This window comes from Saccostrea echinata, unplaced genomic scaffold (genome assembly GCF_033153115.1).
Source record: "Saccostrea echinata isolate AGI-Se365-2 ecotype Australia unplaced genomic scaffold, CSIRO_AGI_Sech_v1 ptg000023l, whole genome shotgun sequence".
Lineage (NCBI taxonomy): Eukaryota > Metazoa > Mollusca > Bivalvia > Ostreida > Ostreidae > Saccostrea > Saccostrea echinata.
The window spans coordinates 12124693-12143954 of NW_026889772.1; the positions used below are offsets into that span (position 1 = coordinate 12124693).

Genomic DNA, 19262 nt, shown 5'->3' on the forward strand with positions numbered 1-19262 from the left:
TATAAGACAATAAAAGTTAAAGCGTGTAATAAGTAATTCGGGACATTAGTTGTTTTCATTACTATCGATAAATTTGACCTTTGAAGATAAAATTATAGATGAATAAAAAATGTTCTATCTTTCAGAATATCCAAATAAGTTGGCTGAAACAAAAATTAGATCATAAATTTTAAAGTGTTCAAAATATGCACACTAGATGTCGCACTAAATTTCGTTTCCGCTTATGAATTCCAAAACACTGCAGAGTCTGACAGATGCAAATGCATCATTAAAAGTGATGGCAAGCCCTCAGAAAATGCAGCAATATATGGACCGACATAGGATCGGTCCTCTTTTTGAGGTGCAGTAGTAGCAATTGTATTATGTTCCTTAAAAATTATTAAGATGTATCAAACTTGTATGAACGTGTTGTTGGGTAAGCTAACCAGAATTTCCTCAATTTTTTCATAAAACTGATTAAGTATATTTTCAAAAACCTTTAATGAATATTTTGAAATAAACTCCATGGTGGAGTTAATGGCAATCTAAGTGTAACAGGGTCCTCCTTTTAAATTTTCTAAATGTTTTGCATAATATTATTTTGATGTGTGACCTAGTTAGAATAATCTAATTGTGTCTCGGGACAAGCCCTCACCACAGTTAGAATACGTCCCATATACTTGCAATGTAGCAAATCGGAGTGGATCCACTCCGAAATGATTTTGAAGAATACAAAAGGAGTTGCACTGAAAATAACTACCAAATTAATCATAACAAACCTTTTTGAGATTGTATATGCCTTTTAACCTAAAAAATAATCCATATAAATACGAAAATTCAACTCATTTTCTCAACGTTTTTTCCTCGCTTCAAATTTAACGCCATGTTGACATCCGGAACTCTCTGGATTGTTCATAGAAAATGCACAGAGTTCGAGTTATCGCCCGTGTTTATTTTGCTACATTGCGAATACACGGAACAAATTCTATCGTTAAACCGGGTCCGTAGGACAATATCATTTTAACGATAGAACATTCTATCTATGTGTGACCCTGAGAGCGAGTGCAGATGCGTGTTATTGGATACCTATTCAGTTTAAACTTAGATCCCCTCTTCAAACTGCATGAGACATTTGGAACGTTTAGAGGCAGACTTCATATGATGTCGCTTGTGAGTTGCATTAACATAACGAAGTCTGAAAAGTGCAAATTTTAACAACGAACGTTTAAATCTTCTACTATTTACATGTATCTGCAATATTCATTAAATTAAGGTGAATTTTTTATTTGGTGAATTTTTGTTGTTACATTGAGAATGTAGTTAGCAGCGAGATGCATTTGCATTGCATTGTGGGTCTCTAGGTTACTGCAGAAAACTAAAAAAAATGGTTGTGCTCTGCTGCCAAACCAAAGTTTTAATACATGTGAAGACAACACATATTTTCTCTTGTTTGTTTGTTTTTTTTACCCACTTTATCTACATTCAGAATTCCTTTCCCTGTTCAGTGTTCACAGTACTTAGTACATAGATTAGAGTTATCTCCCCCAGTCACTTCATTACCTTGCATATGCAATTGCCAGTATCACCCAATTCATTTTATAGACTTGATTTGAACCCCTCCCCTCCCGTACACTTGCACTGCAGATATTACATGTACTTGTTCACTGGATACTTTCTCACATACTGTATATCATTGTCTTGGCATATTTCTCCTTTGCTTCATGCTTTTTGGCAACTGCTAGGTGTATTAATAGCATGAATCAATTTATTTTTCAGAATCTCATGAACAAAGTTCTCCATGACCAGCCTGATGACCCACTGGTATATCTTATTAAAGTTCTGCATAAGAAGGCAGGATTAGAGGCTCCCAGGGACCTGAAGACTCAGGGGGTCAGAAGAAGTTCCCCGGAAAGAATGGGTAATTTTCACAACTGTAGCATCTGTCATCATGGTCATTTTTATGGCAACATATGATAGAACTCTTTTTTTTTTTTTTTTTTTTTTTTGAAAGTAAGGACTTCGAGAGAATAAATAGAGAAATTGGTACAATTCATTATATGAGAAATTATGAAATTTTTATATACTATAAATATACTTTTTTCCATGGGATCAAAGTTGCGCAGAATCACAATTTCTTTTCAATCCACAGGTAGAAAATTATGCAGATACTAGGAGATGTTTTTTCTTTTAAGTGAGAAATAAACCATGTTGATAGACAGAATGATATACATGTATATTTTATTTTACTTTGAGACAAAAGGTGAAGGTGAAGTGATGTTCTCAGGGATGTTTTTTTTTTTATCTCTATCTCAAATGCAAACAACTAGTTACTGTTATCATGAAATGCAAGATCATGACCTATTCTTTACAACCTTAATATTTGTGTTTTTAATCATTAAATTTTATAGTCAGAAGCAGAAGTCCTGACATAAAGAAGACAGCATCAACATGGGGATCTTCACCAATTGGTGTGTACTAATATTGGAACTTGACAATATTTATTCAGAAAATCTGATTGGATTGGACAATAGGCAATGCCTATAAGTATCCTCTCCATACAATGTACTAATATTGTCCTTATCTAACTGTAATCCAATCAGTACATCAGTATTGACCTGTAAATAATAATAAAAAAATTAGAAATACATTTAAGAAATGAATTTAATTTTTGAAGATTCACAAGGAGATAAACTACGACGCTTCACGCCGGCATATTATTCATAAAGCGTGTTAGCACTTCATGATAAATATGCTGACATGAAGTGCCGTAGTTCATGTACCTCATGAATTTTCAAAATTTAAATTCATTTCTTATATTAACATTATTTTTCTGCTGAGTTGCCACAAATTATGCCATTCAACTGTCATTTTTAAAGCAAAACAGTTTGCACTATAGTTTTGACATCAAGTACGGTATTATGACGTAATAATTGAATATATTCATGCTCATTCATGGTAGTTCATGAGAAAATGAACTGTTTTCTATTTTGTAAAGAATCATAGGGGAAATTTATTGGAAATGTAAAGATAAATAAATGATATAATCAGTGATAAGCTAAAAAAGTTCATGAGGGAAATGAACTATAAACCAAAAGACATATCCAAGCATATTTCATGTAGCACATGAGCCATCCACATGTGTATTGAATGTATTTTTTGAGTGACATTAATTAATAGAAAATAGTTTCTTAATCCCACAAAATGCAAAATAGCAAAATATAAGAATTCTTTAAAGAATTCCAAAGCCATAACTGACAGATTTATGTGCAACCATTCTTTTTTAAGAAAAGAGTAGATTCAAAGGATTTATTCAGCCCATGGCCACAAAGGGATTCTAAGTTTTTTTAAAATATATATTCTTCTAAGGAATAACACAGTCTACAGATAGTCATATGTTCATATTCAAATGTCCTCAATTTTTTCTAATCTTGACCCTTACAGCAGGGATGAGGGAGCAATTAGAGCAATTAGGAGGAAAGAAAAATCCCTTGATAATGAATATGCAAGTTTCTCACAAAGTACAGATTTACTTTTTTTCAAAGTTTGGCCCCTTTAGCAGTTTACAACAGAGGTTCAAAGTGTTACATGGCAATACATTTATAGTCTTTATAGATGAAAAAAAACTTTTTTAACCATAAATAATTAAGACCATTGGGTCTTTGTTGATTAATTGGATCTGTTGTTTGTTGCAACACTTGGATCTGTTGTTTTGCAAAAGTGCATGTTTAAAATGAAAAATATACAATGTAAAATGTGAAATTTCTGCTGATTTGTATTAGGAGAAGTGGAGCGCTCCTATGACAAACCCTGGTTATCCAGTAGTAAGAAAGTCAAGCCCAAGTCTGAAGACTTCTCAGCCATGAAACAAGGTAAGACAGAGAAATCAATATCAAAATGTAATAAAATGTCTCATTTTTAGCTCACCTGAGCCAAAGGCTCAAGTGAGCTTTTCTGATCAAAAAGTGTCCGGCATCTGTCTGTCGTGTGTTGTCTGTAAAATTTTCACATTTTCAACTTCTTCTAAAGAACCACGGGGCCAATTTCAACCAAACTTGCCACAAATCATTCTTGGGTAAAGGGGATTTAAGTTTGTTCATAGGAACTGCCACGCCCTCTTTCAAGATGAAATAATTAAGAATTCATGAAAATTTTGTGGCATTTTTTAAAAATCTTCTTCTCAAGAACCACTGGGCCAGAAAAGATGAAACTTATGTGAGAGCTTCATTACATACTGTAGATTCAAGTTTGTTCAAATCATGACCCCCTGGATAGGGTGGGCCATAACAGGGGATCATCAAAGTTTTACATAGGAATATATATGAAAAATTTTAATTTTTTTTTTCTCAAGAATACCTAGGCCCTGTCTAGTCACATTAATACAGAAGCATTCTCAGGTAGTATAGATTCAAGATTGTTCAGGTCATGACCCCTGGGGTAGGGTGGGGGCACAACAGGGGATCAAAGTTTTACAATTGAATTTATAGAAAATATCTTTAAAAATCACCTTCTCAAGAACAGCAAAGCCATTATAAATCATATTAATACAGAAGCATCCTCAGGTATTGTAGATTCAGATTCATTTAAATCATGACCCCTGGGTTTAGGATGAGGCCACATTAGGTAATCAGTGTTTTATACTGGAATATATAGGGAAAAATTCTTTAGAAATCTTCTCAAGAACAGCAAAGTCATGATTAGTCATATTAATATGGAAGTAGGTCTGTTCAAATCATCAGTTAGGGTTAGGGTAGGACCACTTAATATATATTTAAAACTTTTTAGTACTGAACTGATTAATGTTTATCTCTAACCAAAGAGCTCAGGTTAGCGATGTGGCCCATGGGTCTCTTCTGTCTATCCATCTAACTGCCTGTCCATCCATTACAAAAATATCCAGGAATTACTTTGGATCCCTGGATTAAAATGAATTCAGCCTTTAGCATGTAATTTCCAATATCAGAATTAATGTTTGCATTGTTTGAGTCAAGGACAGTTTTTAAAGGTGTAGGCTTCTAAGCTGTTAAATGTTGAAATCATGTCACAGATTGTGTCTGGCCTAATCATGATCTATGTTTTTAGGTCAAAGTCAATGGGTTATGAAATGTTAAGAGCCATTCTCTGTAATGACTTGAACTTTTATATAGGAGCTGTGGCACGCATAGTCTCAGAATTTCTCCTAACTCTCTATGATAAAAGTCTTTGATACCGTAAACTCAAATCAGGCAAAAATTGGTTGCTACGTGTCATGGTTACCATAGCAACATGTCCTAACGTTTGAAAAATGGCATTTTTCAATATGTTTAGAGTCCTCCAGTTAACGTTTGCAGCAAAGCAAACAAGTGGCAATGACTGTTTCTGAAAGTTGAAGGCCTGATGTCTTAAATGCATGATAAACATGTTTGGTAAATCAACTATTACATACGTTACTATGGAAACAAAGTATTCAAAAGTAATAATTTTGTTCAATTAATTTTATAAAGTCATATACTTAAGAATAAAAACAATTATAGGTTGAAATGCAAGCAAATAATAGACAAGAGGTCCTTGTATCATATACCAAGGACGAAATATGATATTTCTTATAGGATGGCAACGGTTGCTATGGTTTATTTACCTCGAAAGGATTTTAAATTTACTCTCTTAGTGTTTTAATCTTATCCTATCTTTTTAAAAAGCATATTTCTATATAACTGATGATCAATTTTTAAAGGCATTGGTGTTACCCTAATTTTCACATTTCAAAAAATTCAAACTCAATTCTTTAAATAGAGCGTTGCTATGGAAATTAGCCAGAAAAATATGCATAAAAATCTGAAAAATATTCTGTTTCCTTGGATACGCACCCTTGTAAGTAGATTCCCAAAACTTTTATGATTGATACATATGAACAACTAACCTGACTTTGAATTTTGACTACCACCCAATCTCTAACTGGATGCAAAAAGCTGGCACATAGGGTTTAATATTGATATAAAATTAACAAAATTGAACATTTTCCCTTCTTGGTAACCATAGCAACAGTGTTGTATTTTTCAACAAACTTTATCAATATATGATATTCAACTTTAGTTCTACCAGTTAAGTAGTATTCAAGGTGAGTCAAATAATATGTTTCTTGATTAAAAGGTAAGTAAATTCCTAAAGGAGCAAAAAATATCACTTTAAACAACTGATACGTTGTTTCCATGGTTACAATGCAAAGTAACATTTAATCCCAATTTTTCTTATGTTGTCGGTGTTGCAAGGTTCCAAGGATGCATATGTGTTAGTCATGAATTTTATTGTTTTTCCTCAAGATAGTAGCATTAACCCAGTCATTGCAACAGATTTTGCATGGTTACGCTGTGTTACCATGGCAACCATGAAAGTTATTTTTAGAATAATATTGCCAATACCTAATTACATAAGGTCAAATATTTTTTATTGTTTTTCTTAGGTTGTTGATTGACTTTGATCATGTAACATCTATCATTGGTGAATATTGAGCGTTTTTCAGCATTTTTCAGCATCTAAAATGTATTCCAAATGTACCCATGGTTACCACTTACTAAGAGATAAATTCTAAATAGTTTCTTTATAGCATAAGTGGCAACAAGGTGTCATGTTTTTGGGAGAATGGTTTGTTTGTTTTTCTTAGTCTTTATTAAGGTGTAATAAAGATTCAAAGAAGCTGAAAATCTCAATTTTTTCAACTTTTCTGGCTGTTACCATGGCAACCAAGACACATAGCAATGAAATTTTATTTAATATATGTTTCTGGTGTCAAGTTGTAATAATGGGCAAAGTTTCATCAAAATCAGTGACCATGCGTGGCAAAGAAGTTTAAGTGGTTACAGAGAATCGCTATTAAAATCTTTTAAGAAATTATGTCTAAGTTGTACTTTAGTAACCTTTGAAATTAACACAGACTTTTTTTGAATGTCCACATGAGGTGCATTTTTAGATTCCCAATCATATTTCAAAAGATCTCAATCCCAATCATATCTAAAAGATCACATCCCTCTATCTCTCGAGATCACAATCCCAAGCATATCACAACAGATCACAATCCCATCCATATCTCAACAGATCACAATCCCTCTATCTCTCGAGATCACAATCCCAATCATATCTCAAAAGATCACAATCCCATCCATATCTCAACAGATCACAATCCCTCTATCTCTCGAGATCACAATCCCAATCATATCTCAAAAGATCACAATCCCAGTCATATCTCAAAAATTTACAATCCCATTCATTTTCAAAAGATCACAATTCCAATCACATCTCAGAAGATCCCATCCCAATCATAACTCAGAAGATCACAATCCCATTAATATCCCAAAAGATTACTATACCAATTGTATCTCAAAAGATCACAATCCCAAACATAACTCAAAAAGATCACAAGGACATGAAATGTTGAATACATTATACAAATCTTGTCAAGGTGATAGCAGTGCAACTCTTGAGGAAAGTAAATGAAATCAGTAGCATGATATTGCCAGTGACATTTGGTATGACATATCTCAATTCATGTTATCATCAAAAAGAAGGTAATTTAAGGGAATGAAGACCATGAGTAACGTTAGGAAGGTAGGGTAGGATGGGAGACATCCATTAAAGAAGAAGAAAAACAACATCCAATTCCTTTCAGCTTCTTCTGATTCGCTGTGTGTGATGGTGGTCCAACACAAAGAAATAAGAAAACCTCCAGTTCCATCCCTCAGGTACCCGCAAACCCCATTTGCCCCTGATCTAGATAATCTCCAGGAGGTGCTTTGTGTTAAACAGAAACCAATTATGCCAGGTTATTTTAGAAATCTTAGCATGATGCCTTGGTGATTGAGTCCTAGGTATTGTGTTATGTTCTGTTATGATTTAGCTTGTAAGAATGATCATATATAGATTTCTATGCACTACACGTAGTACATACATGTATATGTGTCTCATAACATAATGTTTGTTTTGTACCAGCTCTGTTCATTAAACAATCATAACAAAGAATTAAAAAAGCAGGGAAAATGAAAATGAAAAAAAAATTGATGTTGAATAATAATCTAAGCATATGTGTTTGATTTTGTATATTTTAACACATCTATTCTATGGTTGTTCTTAAATTTCAAAATTATATTTTCATATTCTGCAATGTACATTGTTAATTAGGAAAATATGAAGAAGTTTCAAAGTAGGTTATCCCTGGGATTTGTTTGGTTGAAATAATTTTATTGACTCCCTCAAAGCATCAACCGATCAATCTTTATGGTCATTGATCATAAGACAAAAATTAGGAATTATTTTGACTTTGACAAAAAGATGTGTGCATAAACTGCATATTTTAATGTTGGTTTTCCTCAGCAGTGAGACTACATGTAAAATCTAGTGTTTGGCCTCTGTGTTGCCAATAGCTAATTTTTTTTAAGACAGTGTAGTAGGAAAGGAGAAAATGTATGGTTGGACTGGGAATCGAACCTGGGACCCCTGTATTACTAGTCAGGTGCTCTACTACTGAGCTACCCAGGTTGATATCCACGGTCTGTATAGCCTGAACTTCTACATAAGGATAGAATTTTCTTTCAAAATAGGATTGAGGATATACTATTTAGAGGTAATTTTCCTGTAAGTAGTAAATAAATCATATTTAAGCAAACCGTTAATTTTTATAGTCATGAGTTTAAAATTTATGGTCATTTTATGTGCTTGAGAAATGAAAAAAAAAAGATGTAGAGAGATTCTTTATCCCCCTTTCTCCTTTTTATACTTTAAAATATCCATAATTTAAAAAATAAAAAATGCAGATGGAAGAAAAACCCTGCAGGAATTGAATCCTTACAAGAATGGAAAGTGCATTGATATGTGTCAATCAAACCCATCTCAAAATTTATAATTTTGGTAATTTTCAGATAAAAGAAGTTTCTTAACAAGCTTTTAAATTATATCGATTGGAAATGCTCCAGCAACATGTAAGTCATAATATTATATTGCATATTTAAGAAAATATTAACTTCAAATCAGTGTCCAAGCCCCTTTAATCAAATCTTAGAATTACTAAGCCATGAAGATGGAATCCTCAGTCCATAGATTCTTAATCCAATTTTAAAGGATTTTATAAGACAAGAGTCAATTTTGGCCCCCATAAATCAACATTTTTAAATGTAATTCAGGTATGATAAATTGTTTTTATTTTGTTGAAGAGTTTATATTGGAGATATTTTCAACACATTTGGCTCATTTATGTGTACTCATTGAATGGCTGTAAATGATGTAGAAATGATGCTAATTTTGCAATCCAATCAAAATAAGACAAAATGTGCTTTTTTCTTGACATTTTTCCAGTGGGAAACAGAGAGCACAGCTTTGAACAAGCAAAATTTTTATGTTAGTAATTATAATATATAGTCTTGGATAGATACATCTTTGGTGAAAATATAAAGTTTGTTCAAAGCTTTGCTCAGTATTTTCTGGAAGAAACACTGCTTGAAAATAAGCAATTTTATACAAAATATGCTTAAATGGCAGGAAAAGGTGAACTTCCTGATGTCATACATGTATTTCTAAATTAATGGCCTTTTGATCAAATTGAAAATCACAAATAAACGCTGTGTGTATATATAGCTGTACAATGTAAACCTATATATATGAAATAAAATTAAGATATTAGTTTTAAGGGGCCATATGAAACACTTATCATATACATTTCTTTATTGAGCTATAAAGATTATAAGCCAATGAAATACAACAGGATAAATAAATGATAGAGAATTGACATTTCCTGCTGCCTTTTTTGATGTAATTAAGGTGTAAATGACTGAAAATATTGATAACAGCTGTTAGTATATGAAATACATGTCCGCAACTACCATTTAGGCAGCCAAGGCATCTTCCAAGGTAAACATGGTAAAACAAAATGAAGCTTATATAACATGGTTTTATTTGTTGAATCGAGATATAGAGATCTAGATATAAACCAGGAAGCTAGTGTGTTACTGTACTTTGATTGCTTATTTAAGCACCCTTTTCAATACAATTAGGCTAGATTATATGATGACCCTTACAAGTATTTCCTAAATAAAATCAATGTATATGGCAAACAAAATAAAAACCTACTAGGTGCCATAGTTCAGTTGCCAAAAGAAGGTGTTTTAGTGAGTGGTATACCCACCCAGTGTATTCCCTGTGCTAAGCATTTGAAGTGGAAAAAGCAAGTCCTGTGATTGAGACCTTAAACTAAGTTCTTGTGTTGCAGCAAATATAGCATGATGAAGAACAAAGGCGGATCCAACCTGAGCCCCCCCCCCCCCCCCATTTGATTTTTTTTTATAATGTCTATGTAACAAATAAATAAACAAATACATGTATGTAGAACTTATATGTCCATTATCCTAAAATTGAGGGAAAAAACACCTCTTATTTGTAAGAATTTGACAGCCCCCCTGACCCCCACCAGGGCTTTGCCCTGGACCAACAGGGGGCTTCAATGCAGCCCCCAGAACCCTGCCTTCTACTGTCCCCCTCCCCTCCCCAGAAAAAAAGCCCCACAGAAGAGAATATGACACAATAATTAGAAGTTTAGTGGAAGGACTTAGTATCCACAGTACATTACTGTATGTTGTTTGAAAAGCAGTTGCTGCATAGTCTCAGTAATTGATTAGTATATGTATTATCATAGTGATTATGACTTCCAACAGTCAAAAGAGTGTTTTGAGTGAAGGAGCTAGGATAAATAAAGAATTCCTGTCCTAAAACTCAGGTGCTTAGGGGGGGGGGGTTAACCCCTGATCCCCACTTAAAGTTAGCAAATTTCTTTGAAGGTTCCACAAAATTGGGGCAACAGGAAGTTGGGTGGACTGGGTATGGACACCAAGGCAATGGATGGATACTAGGCAATATGATAGACAATCACTGTATATTGTTTAATTTTGAACTGGGAGACTGCTTATTGTGCAACATCTCGGACCATAATTGGTAATCACCAACTTCATACCTGGGCAAAAGCGGTGCGCAGTACACGTTGGGAAATTGGTTTTTGGACAAAAAGGCCATTTAAGGGTCTTGTCATGACTCCAAGACAATTGTCAATTACACTGTATTTGAAAGGATGGCATATTAAATATAACAGTACCAATTAGACAAATGTTCAATTCACAAAGAAGAATTAATAAAAAGTGGTGCGTTAGCAATTTTGTCTAGTGTATGTACTTCAATTTATGCTGAACAGAAACTGCCCATTCTCTGTGGAAATGTCATATGTAACTATATATAGCTTAAAAATATTTATAATTATAAATACATAACATAGGTAATTGAAAACTTGTTTACATTTAGTTAAGAATTTATAAGACTTAGTGTATTTTTTTTCTTTGAGACATAACCACAGGCTTGGGTTTTTAATCCATATGAATTTGATTACTTATTAATAATTAAACATACAAACACATGTTTTTAAGCAAGCTGATGTAAAGTATTGTGGGAGGTAGTTGATTATATATAATTTTCTGAAGTAAATACATATATCCTACGTCAGTATGACATCTGGATAACTGTTATGACATCAAAACAATTAAAATTAGCATGAAGAGAGGGAAATAGAAAGGTGAAAATTAGATTTAATTTACATGTAATCATTGATTTGCGTCATGTCAAAACCAACAACACTAACAACAGATGTTTATTTCATTGCACTAAAGCTTTAAATTATCATCCATTTATGAAATACTTATTAAATTAAAAGAATTTCTTTTTTGTGTTGAATTAAAATGAAGTTTGCAAAATGATATTGGAGGTAGTGGGTTCTTCAGCATTGCAGAATCAACACAGGAATGGTTACTCTGTATGTCTCTCTAATATAAAAGCATGCTACTAATGGCAAACGAAGTGGGTTTTTTTCCCTGCAAAAATGGCCCCATTTGTTTCTGTTTTCTGCATGATCAGACTAAAGGTTAGAACACACATGCTGCAATTGTATCCCATGCAATTAATCTCAGACAAATTGCAGTGAGTGTACTGCATGGGTAAATATTAGCTGCATGCAACAGTTTGATGACACTATACAATTATTGCTGTTTTCGAGGTCAATACAATGATTTAGCCATTTGAAGAGTACAATAATCACCGGGCTCGAAGGACGAGTTGAATATTGTATTTCAGGGTTGCTAAATCATCGTATCATTGACTGAAAAAACAGCAACAATTGTTTTATTTGTGATTTTATTAATGATTAAATGATGTAAACCATGCCATCTTTCTTCTTAAAATAACTGACAGTTATTTTAAGTCTTGATAGATCTAGATATACCATCAGCAAGTTTTAAAGAGATTTGAGCAGAGTAAAGGTATACCAGAACAGACAAAGAAAATTGTAATATTCTGAAGCGATCGGCAGTTGCTTAAAAAAAGATTCTTGGCAGACTTAATAGGATAATAGTGCTAAGGAAATGGTAAATCTTACAAATGTTCAGCATAGGCTATTCTACAGAATACTTTAGACACCTATTTTGCATAAAAATTTTGCTTTTAGTTTGTTTTGTTATAGATCTATACTTCTATGGATTTTTTACAGTGTTGTATTATACTCAGGTGACCGTTGGCCCTTGGGTCTCTTGTTCTACAACGTCGGATCTCAGTCAATCAGAGAGCTAGGAATTATTCAGTCACATATTGCCAAAACCATCCTAATTAGTTGTGATATGCCAGCAATTGACCAAATGCTTCATTAAGAGTCTATCATACTAGATACAGAGGGGTACTGAAAAAATAAAATGAAGATAATACATGTATACATACTTATTAAGTGCACAGATATACATTTGATACAAATACTTCAAAATAAAATTGTAAATTATTAGTAGGTTCATGTTTTTGGGTAATATTAATGTTTAATAGATGCATGGAAGCAGGAACAGTGACTGTCATAAACTGTTAGCCCACATTGTGTTGTTTATTTTGATATAGGAAGAAAGCAACCCAAACAGAACTGGAACCCTGACACTAAGGTGGGGAAGACCAGCTTTGACGATTTATTTGATGGAAATTCAGAGGAGATGAAAAGTGTACCTAAGAAGAGAGAGGTGTTAACAGATGCAAAGCATACCTGGGCTACAGTAGGACTTGGGGTAAGTATACCTGGACAATAGTAGGGATGGGGTAAACATAGTGGAGCCACATTAGGGCAAGGGGTTAGTATACCTGGGCCTTAGTAGGACTGGGGGGTAAACGATCACATTAGGGCTAGGTGTGAGTAAACCTAGACATAAGTAGGACTAGAGGTAAACACAGCTGAACCTCGGTAAGCTAGGGGTAAATACACATGGCCCACAGTAGGGCTAGTGGTATGAATACATTGACCACAGTAGGATTTGGGGAGGGGCTGGGAGGTAAGTAAATATACCTGTGCCATATTAGGGCTTGGGGTAAACAAGCCGAAGGTGTTTATGCATAAAATTATCGCGCAAGCCAATCGATTGATCATCGTCATGAAACCAAAAAATCTGACAGTTATTCCTTATATTTACATGCTCTTCACTCTGCAAATTCAAGTGCTACAAGCCCCGCTTCTGTCTCTATTTGTCCCGCCCCGCACTTGATTTTTTTTCACCATGCCTATCGATGAACCAGTAGATTTATGTAGAAATAAAGTGTTTTTACTATTTGAAAATTTATCTCAGACAAAGATATTGGAAATGTAAATATGTATATATCATCTATTTCAACAAGTGATGATGATATGATTATTATATTGAATATATCTGCAAAGTTCTTACAAAAGGGGCATCAAAGGATACAATATCTGTTGGTAATCAATGAATATAATGTAAGGACTCCTTTAATTCATTGTAGGGTTATGAGGACTCCTTTAAATCATTGTAGGGTGATGAGGACTCCTTTAATTCATTGTAGGGTTATGAGGATACATTTAATTCATTGTAGGGTGTTGAGGACACCCTTTAATTCATTATACTAGGGTGATGAGGACACCTTTAATTCACTATAGGTAGATGAGGATACCTTTAATTCATTGAAGGGTAGTGAGGACACTTTTTATTCATTGTAGGGTGATGAGAACACCTTTAATTCATTGTAGGATGATGAGGACATCTTTAATTCATTGAAGGATAATGAGGACACCTTTAATTTTTTGTAGGTAGATGAAGACACATTTAATTTATTGTAGGGTGATGAGGACAACTTTAATTCCTTTTAGGGTGATGAGGACACCCTTTAATTCATTGAAGGGTGATGAGGACAACTTTAATTTATTGTAGGGTGATGAGGGCATCTTTAATTCATTGTAGGGTGATGAGGATACCTTTACAAGTGGCGTATACAGAGGGCCAAAAACTCTCCTCAGTGAAGATGATCCTTTGGCAGGGGAGCTAATGAACAACAAAACTGAAGGCAGTGAAAAAACAGACCAAAATCTTGTGAGGTAAAGTTATACCAAATGATCAGAAAAAATATGTAGTTCGGCCTTGATAATCTTGGTGCTTCATCTTCTGAAAGAAATTTGTAGGGAACAAATTTTAGGTTTCAATGTATGCGGGTTAGTTTAAAAAAATGATTAGACACATTTTTATCAACCTGCACTAAATATACAGGCAATGTGAATAAATTTCTATGACTCAGCATATGTATTTTGATTTATCATATTGGCTCAATACCTGCCAAATATCCCATTGCTACATGTATTTTAGGTCACTAAAAAGATGCTAAAATGTCAGGAGTGCAACAATATGAAAATATAATATATTTTGAAGATCTGTGAAATAAATAATAATGGTTTATGTTGAAAATAAAGACTTTCCTGATAAAATTCAGTATACTGAGCTTTAAGTTTAGACTGTTAACTTTTGTTTGCATGACCAAGTTATGGTCATGAAAAAAATGGAGTGCAAAAGAAAAAATATAGTGTTGCCAAAAAACATTGATTTAAAAAATCTGTATGACAATTAAATGAAAAAAGAATTAAAAAAATGTAAATAATAACTTATATACCATTTAAAAGCTTTTGATTTTATATGAATCACAAGCAGCATTAATGGGAGTTGAGTATCTGTGCATATATAGCCATTTATGTTTGGATCGAGTGCAACTTTTGATGTTTTGCTAACCAACATGGAGAAATTTTTATCAGTATGTAATTGAAAAATATGTTATGGTCACTTAAATTTTTAAAAATAAAATAAAATTTTCTGGTCATTGTTTTTGAATTCACCCATATCTACCAATTACTAATATAGAATTACATTTCAGTAATACAGATGCTTCATTTATGTAATTGTACATAGAAATAATTGATCAGATAAAAATACTGATAAAGTGAAAGGTGTCAGGAGGCAAAAAGATGTCCTTATAGAAAGTCAGTCATGTAAATTAGAGAGCAGCAACAATAAGGGGCCTATAATGTTTTTGTAGAAAGTCTGTTTATTGTCTTGGATCGAGGGCAAAGTGTTTTTTGTTAGACCCAAGAACCAAACTCTTTGCCTGAGGCCATAAGGCCATTTCTTAAACTAATTTTTTTTCATTATGAATTTGCCTTAAATCAAATAAAGTAATCCAGTTTATAATGCAGTGAAATAATTAAGACATTTTTGGAAACAAATATTTATTTATATTAGAATAGAGGCAGGAAAAAAATCATTTGTTGTTCTTCCCTGACAGCACATAAATGTTAATTAAAGCCTCAAGATATATATTCCTTGAAATGTTTAATACTTTGATTTTTTTTTGCGAACCATTTGCAGTTCTGGTCATGTAAGGGGTAGAAGAGTTGATGCCAAAAAACACAGAAAAGAGTTAGAGGAATTAGTACAGAATTCGGATCCTAAATCTAGTGATTCTGGATATGAGGAGAATGGGGAAGGTTTGGAGGAAGAGGATGAGGCACTCGAGTTACTGGGTAAGACTTATACTGGTCAGAGGAGCTTATAAAATACTTACATATACATGTATAATATCCCCCATACTAATAACTTTTGAAACCTTAGGATGCCATGTGGTCCCCCAACTTCACAAGTTTTAATAGCTCACATTGATATTTTTGGGCCCACTTATTTTTTTCCACTTAATTAGTGAAAAAAAAGTGGAGAATTCAAAATGAAAAAAAAAATCTTGATCTTTTCATATCATAATGTTTGCTGTCCACAGTCTTTCATTTTTCTGCTGATTTCAACACCATTTCATAATAAAGTTGATGTGATTGGAAAAATTCCAATGAAATTCTTACTAACTACAGGGGCAATAACATTCTCGAGAATTGGTCGCCCACGAACATTATTATACTTGCAACTACAAGTGGGCAAGTGTTTATTTGCAAGCCTGCTTGTAGATGTCTATTTAGCCATCGATCTCTTGTTAGCTCTACTGGTCAGAGATAAGAAGAGCTTAAGGTCAAGATCTAGTAAATGAAAGGTGCCTACAGATTTTTCAAATTTGAGAAACGAGTTCTTTTAATGATCCTTTACAAATATAGCTTGCAAAAATAAGGTATTTCGGGACATAATTTTTTGATAGACTACACGAAAAAACATATATTAAACTGTAATTTTTAATGAAAAACGAAGGAAGTCAGGTATAAATTTCGGAGTTTTCTCCATCTCAGAAAAAAGACATGTATCAATATTGCCTACAATCTTTCAGAAAACGGTAATTCGTTTCTTCTTAACCTCTACTTCAAAATGACATTAAACTGAATATAGATATCGGGGTTACTTTTGACATGATTTCAAACTGAATACAATGAAAATGCTTCATTTTCTACATAATTCTATTACAACCGTAAAATACGGGAAAAATTAAGCTTAAATCAATTATGACGTCATAATGGATCTAGCACCAAAAAGACAGTCTAAGGTTATTTACTAGATCTTGACCTTAAGCGATAGTAAGTTGTATGTCGTCCGTCCGTCTTTCTGTCTGTTCATCCATCTGTCTGTCTGTAAACAATTTTTCAAAATGCTACTCCTCCTACAGTTTTGGTCTGATTTCAATATAACTTGGCACACAAGTACACTACACTAAGATTCATAATTCTGTATATCAGTTTCTGATTTCGATGAACGGTGTTGCCATGGTTACTAAAAATAGAAATTTTTGTGAAATACTTTCAAAATGCTACTACTCCTACAGTTTTGGTCTGATTTCAATATAACTTGGCACACAAGTACACTACACTAAGATACATAATTCTATATATCGGTTTTTGATTTCAGTGAACGATGTTGCCATGGTTATTAAAAATAGAAATTTATGTGAAATACTTTCAAAATGCTACTCCTCCTACAATTTTTGTCTGATTTCAATATAACATGGCACACAAGAAGACTACACTAAGGTACATAATTCTATGTATTGGTTTTTGATTTCAATTAATGATGTTGCCATAGTTACTAAAAATAGAAATTTCTGTGAAATACTTTCAAAATGCTACTCCTTCTACAGTTTTGGTCTGATTTCAACAAACATGGCACACAAGTAGACTACACTAAGATACATAATTCTGTGTATCGGTTTTTGATTTCGATTAATGGTGTTGCCATGGTTACTAAAAATAGAAATTTCTGTGGAACTTTCAAAATGCTACTCCACCTACAGTTTTGGTTTGATTTCAATATTACTTGGCACACAAGTAGACTACACTAAGATACATAATTCTGTAGATGAGTTTTTGATTTCAATGAATGGTGTTGCCATGGTTACTAAATATAGAAATTTCTGTGAAATACTTTCAAAACTCTACTCCTCCTACAGTTTTGGTCTCATTTCAATATAACTTAGCACACAAGTAAATTACACCAAGATACATAATTCTGTATATCCATTTTTTGATTTTGTGAAGTGTTGCCATGGTTACAAAAAAGCTGAAATTTCTTTGACATATTTTCAAAACATTACTTGTCACCCGCGTGGCGCAGTGGTAGAATGTTTGCTGCAGAGTCGCAGAGTAAGGAATTGATCCTTATGTTGCGGGTTCAAATCCCACTGTGGGACATGGAGACCAGTCCTTCGGATGAGACCGTATAAACCGAGGTCCCGTGTCGCAGTAGGTGCTGGCACGAAAAAGATCTCTTACTGCTCAATGGCCCTGAGTGCCGAGCATGGGTCAAAATTTGCAGCTCTCCACCGGCAAGTGGTGGCGTCTCCATGAGTGAAAAATTCTTGAGAGGGACCTTAAACAACAAACAAAATATTACTTCGCCTACAGTTTGGTCTGATTTTAATATAACATGGCATGCAAGTAGACTACACTGAGGTACATATTAGTCTTTATTTTTTTTTTTTGATTTGATGAATGATGTTGCCATGGTAACTAGAATCAAAATTTCTCTAAAATTCTTTTTAAAGGCTACTCTTTCTACAGTTTTAGTCTGATTGCAATTCATCTTGCAACAAAAAGAGAGTAAAACAAGGATTATTATTTATTTATTGCTGTTGCAAAGTTTCAAGTCCAAGTGCTACTTTTCTCTTCCTTTGTTATAAGTACAAACCAGTAGAGCTACAGTCTCGACAGAGACTTCTGGTCTATCTGGAAGCAATTTTTTTATAATGCTACTCTTCCTAGGGTTTATGTTTGCTTTTAATAAAACTTGGTATATAGTCAGATCGCATGAAGATACATATAGATACATGTACACAGTTGTATTTGTAGGTTTTTGATTATAATTCAATGTGTTGCCTTGTTATGAATAGCTTAGACAGTCTGTTAAATTATTTTTTGATGATATTTTCCTATAGTTTTGATCTAACATCTCAGGAATGCTTAAAAATGTACATCTTTTGCAGTGTTTATTTTACTGAAACACAACGTGGTACAAGTGTTGACTACATTCATAATTCTGCTGATTCATATAGTTTGAGCTCGATAAAAGCTACTGCAGTTGTTATTAAATATAGAATAATCACTTAAAAGTGCTTCAAAATGCTACTCAGGTCATGCAGTTTTTATCAGAACGCTTTGAGTAAGTGTTGATTAAATTATACTCTTAAGAAGTTTTAATTTCAGGGAACCATTTTGCCTTGTGTAATTATTAAAAATAGAATTGCTGAAATCATCCAAAATGCCAGTCCTTTTTTCCCTTTTGTCTGATTTTATTTTGTATTAATTTTCATAATTTCAAATTACTGCCTTTTGTTCATGTTTGTATTTCATTTAAATGAAATATGAGTTCAAGTAGTTATGACATCAAATTCATCATTTACATTTTGAATGTATGTATCCTAGGTTATTTCCTATGGTTGAATGCTACGTTTGAACTAGTTTCTGATTTGAATCAAATATTTATAGATGTAGACTTCTTCTAGAAGAA

At 33.2% G+C, this 19262-nt stretch overlaps 1 protein-coding gene across 3 annotated transcripts in view; it reads left to right on the top strand.

Annotated features, from left to right (window-relative positions):
- The first annotated feature begins 207 nt into the window (after positions 1-207).
- The window catches only part of LOC133191205 (uncharacterized protein C8orf34 homolog), a 34197-nt gene continuing 15142 nt past the window's right edge, over positions 208-19262 (top strand). For 2 of the 3 annotated variants that reach the window (XM_061326940.1, XM_061326939.1), the window contains exons 1-8: positions 208-340; positions 1756-1897; positions 2388-2447; positions 3759-3848; positions 7619-7771; positions 12913-13073; positions 14253-14386; positions 15702-15856. In XM_061326940.1, the coding sequence (XP_061182924.1) occupies positions 224-340; positions 1756-1897; positions 2388-2447; positions 3759-3848; positions 7619-7771; positions 12913-13073; positions 14253-14386; positions 15702-15856 (1012 nt within the window). In that variant the 5' untranslated portion in view covers positions 208-223. The remainder of the gene's footprint in view (positions 341-1755; positions 1898-2387; positions 2448-3758; positions 3849-7618; positions 7772-12912; positions 13074-14252; positions 14387-15701; positions 15857-19262) is intronic. The other variant, XM_061326941.1, reaches the window with a different exon arrangement.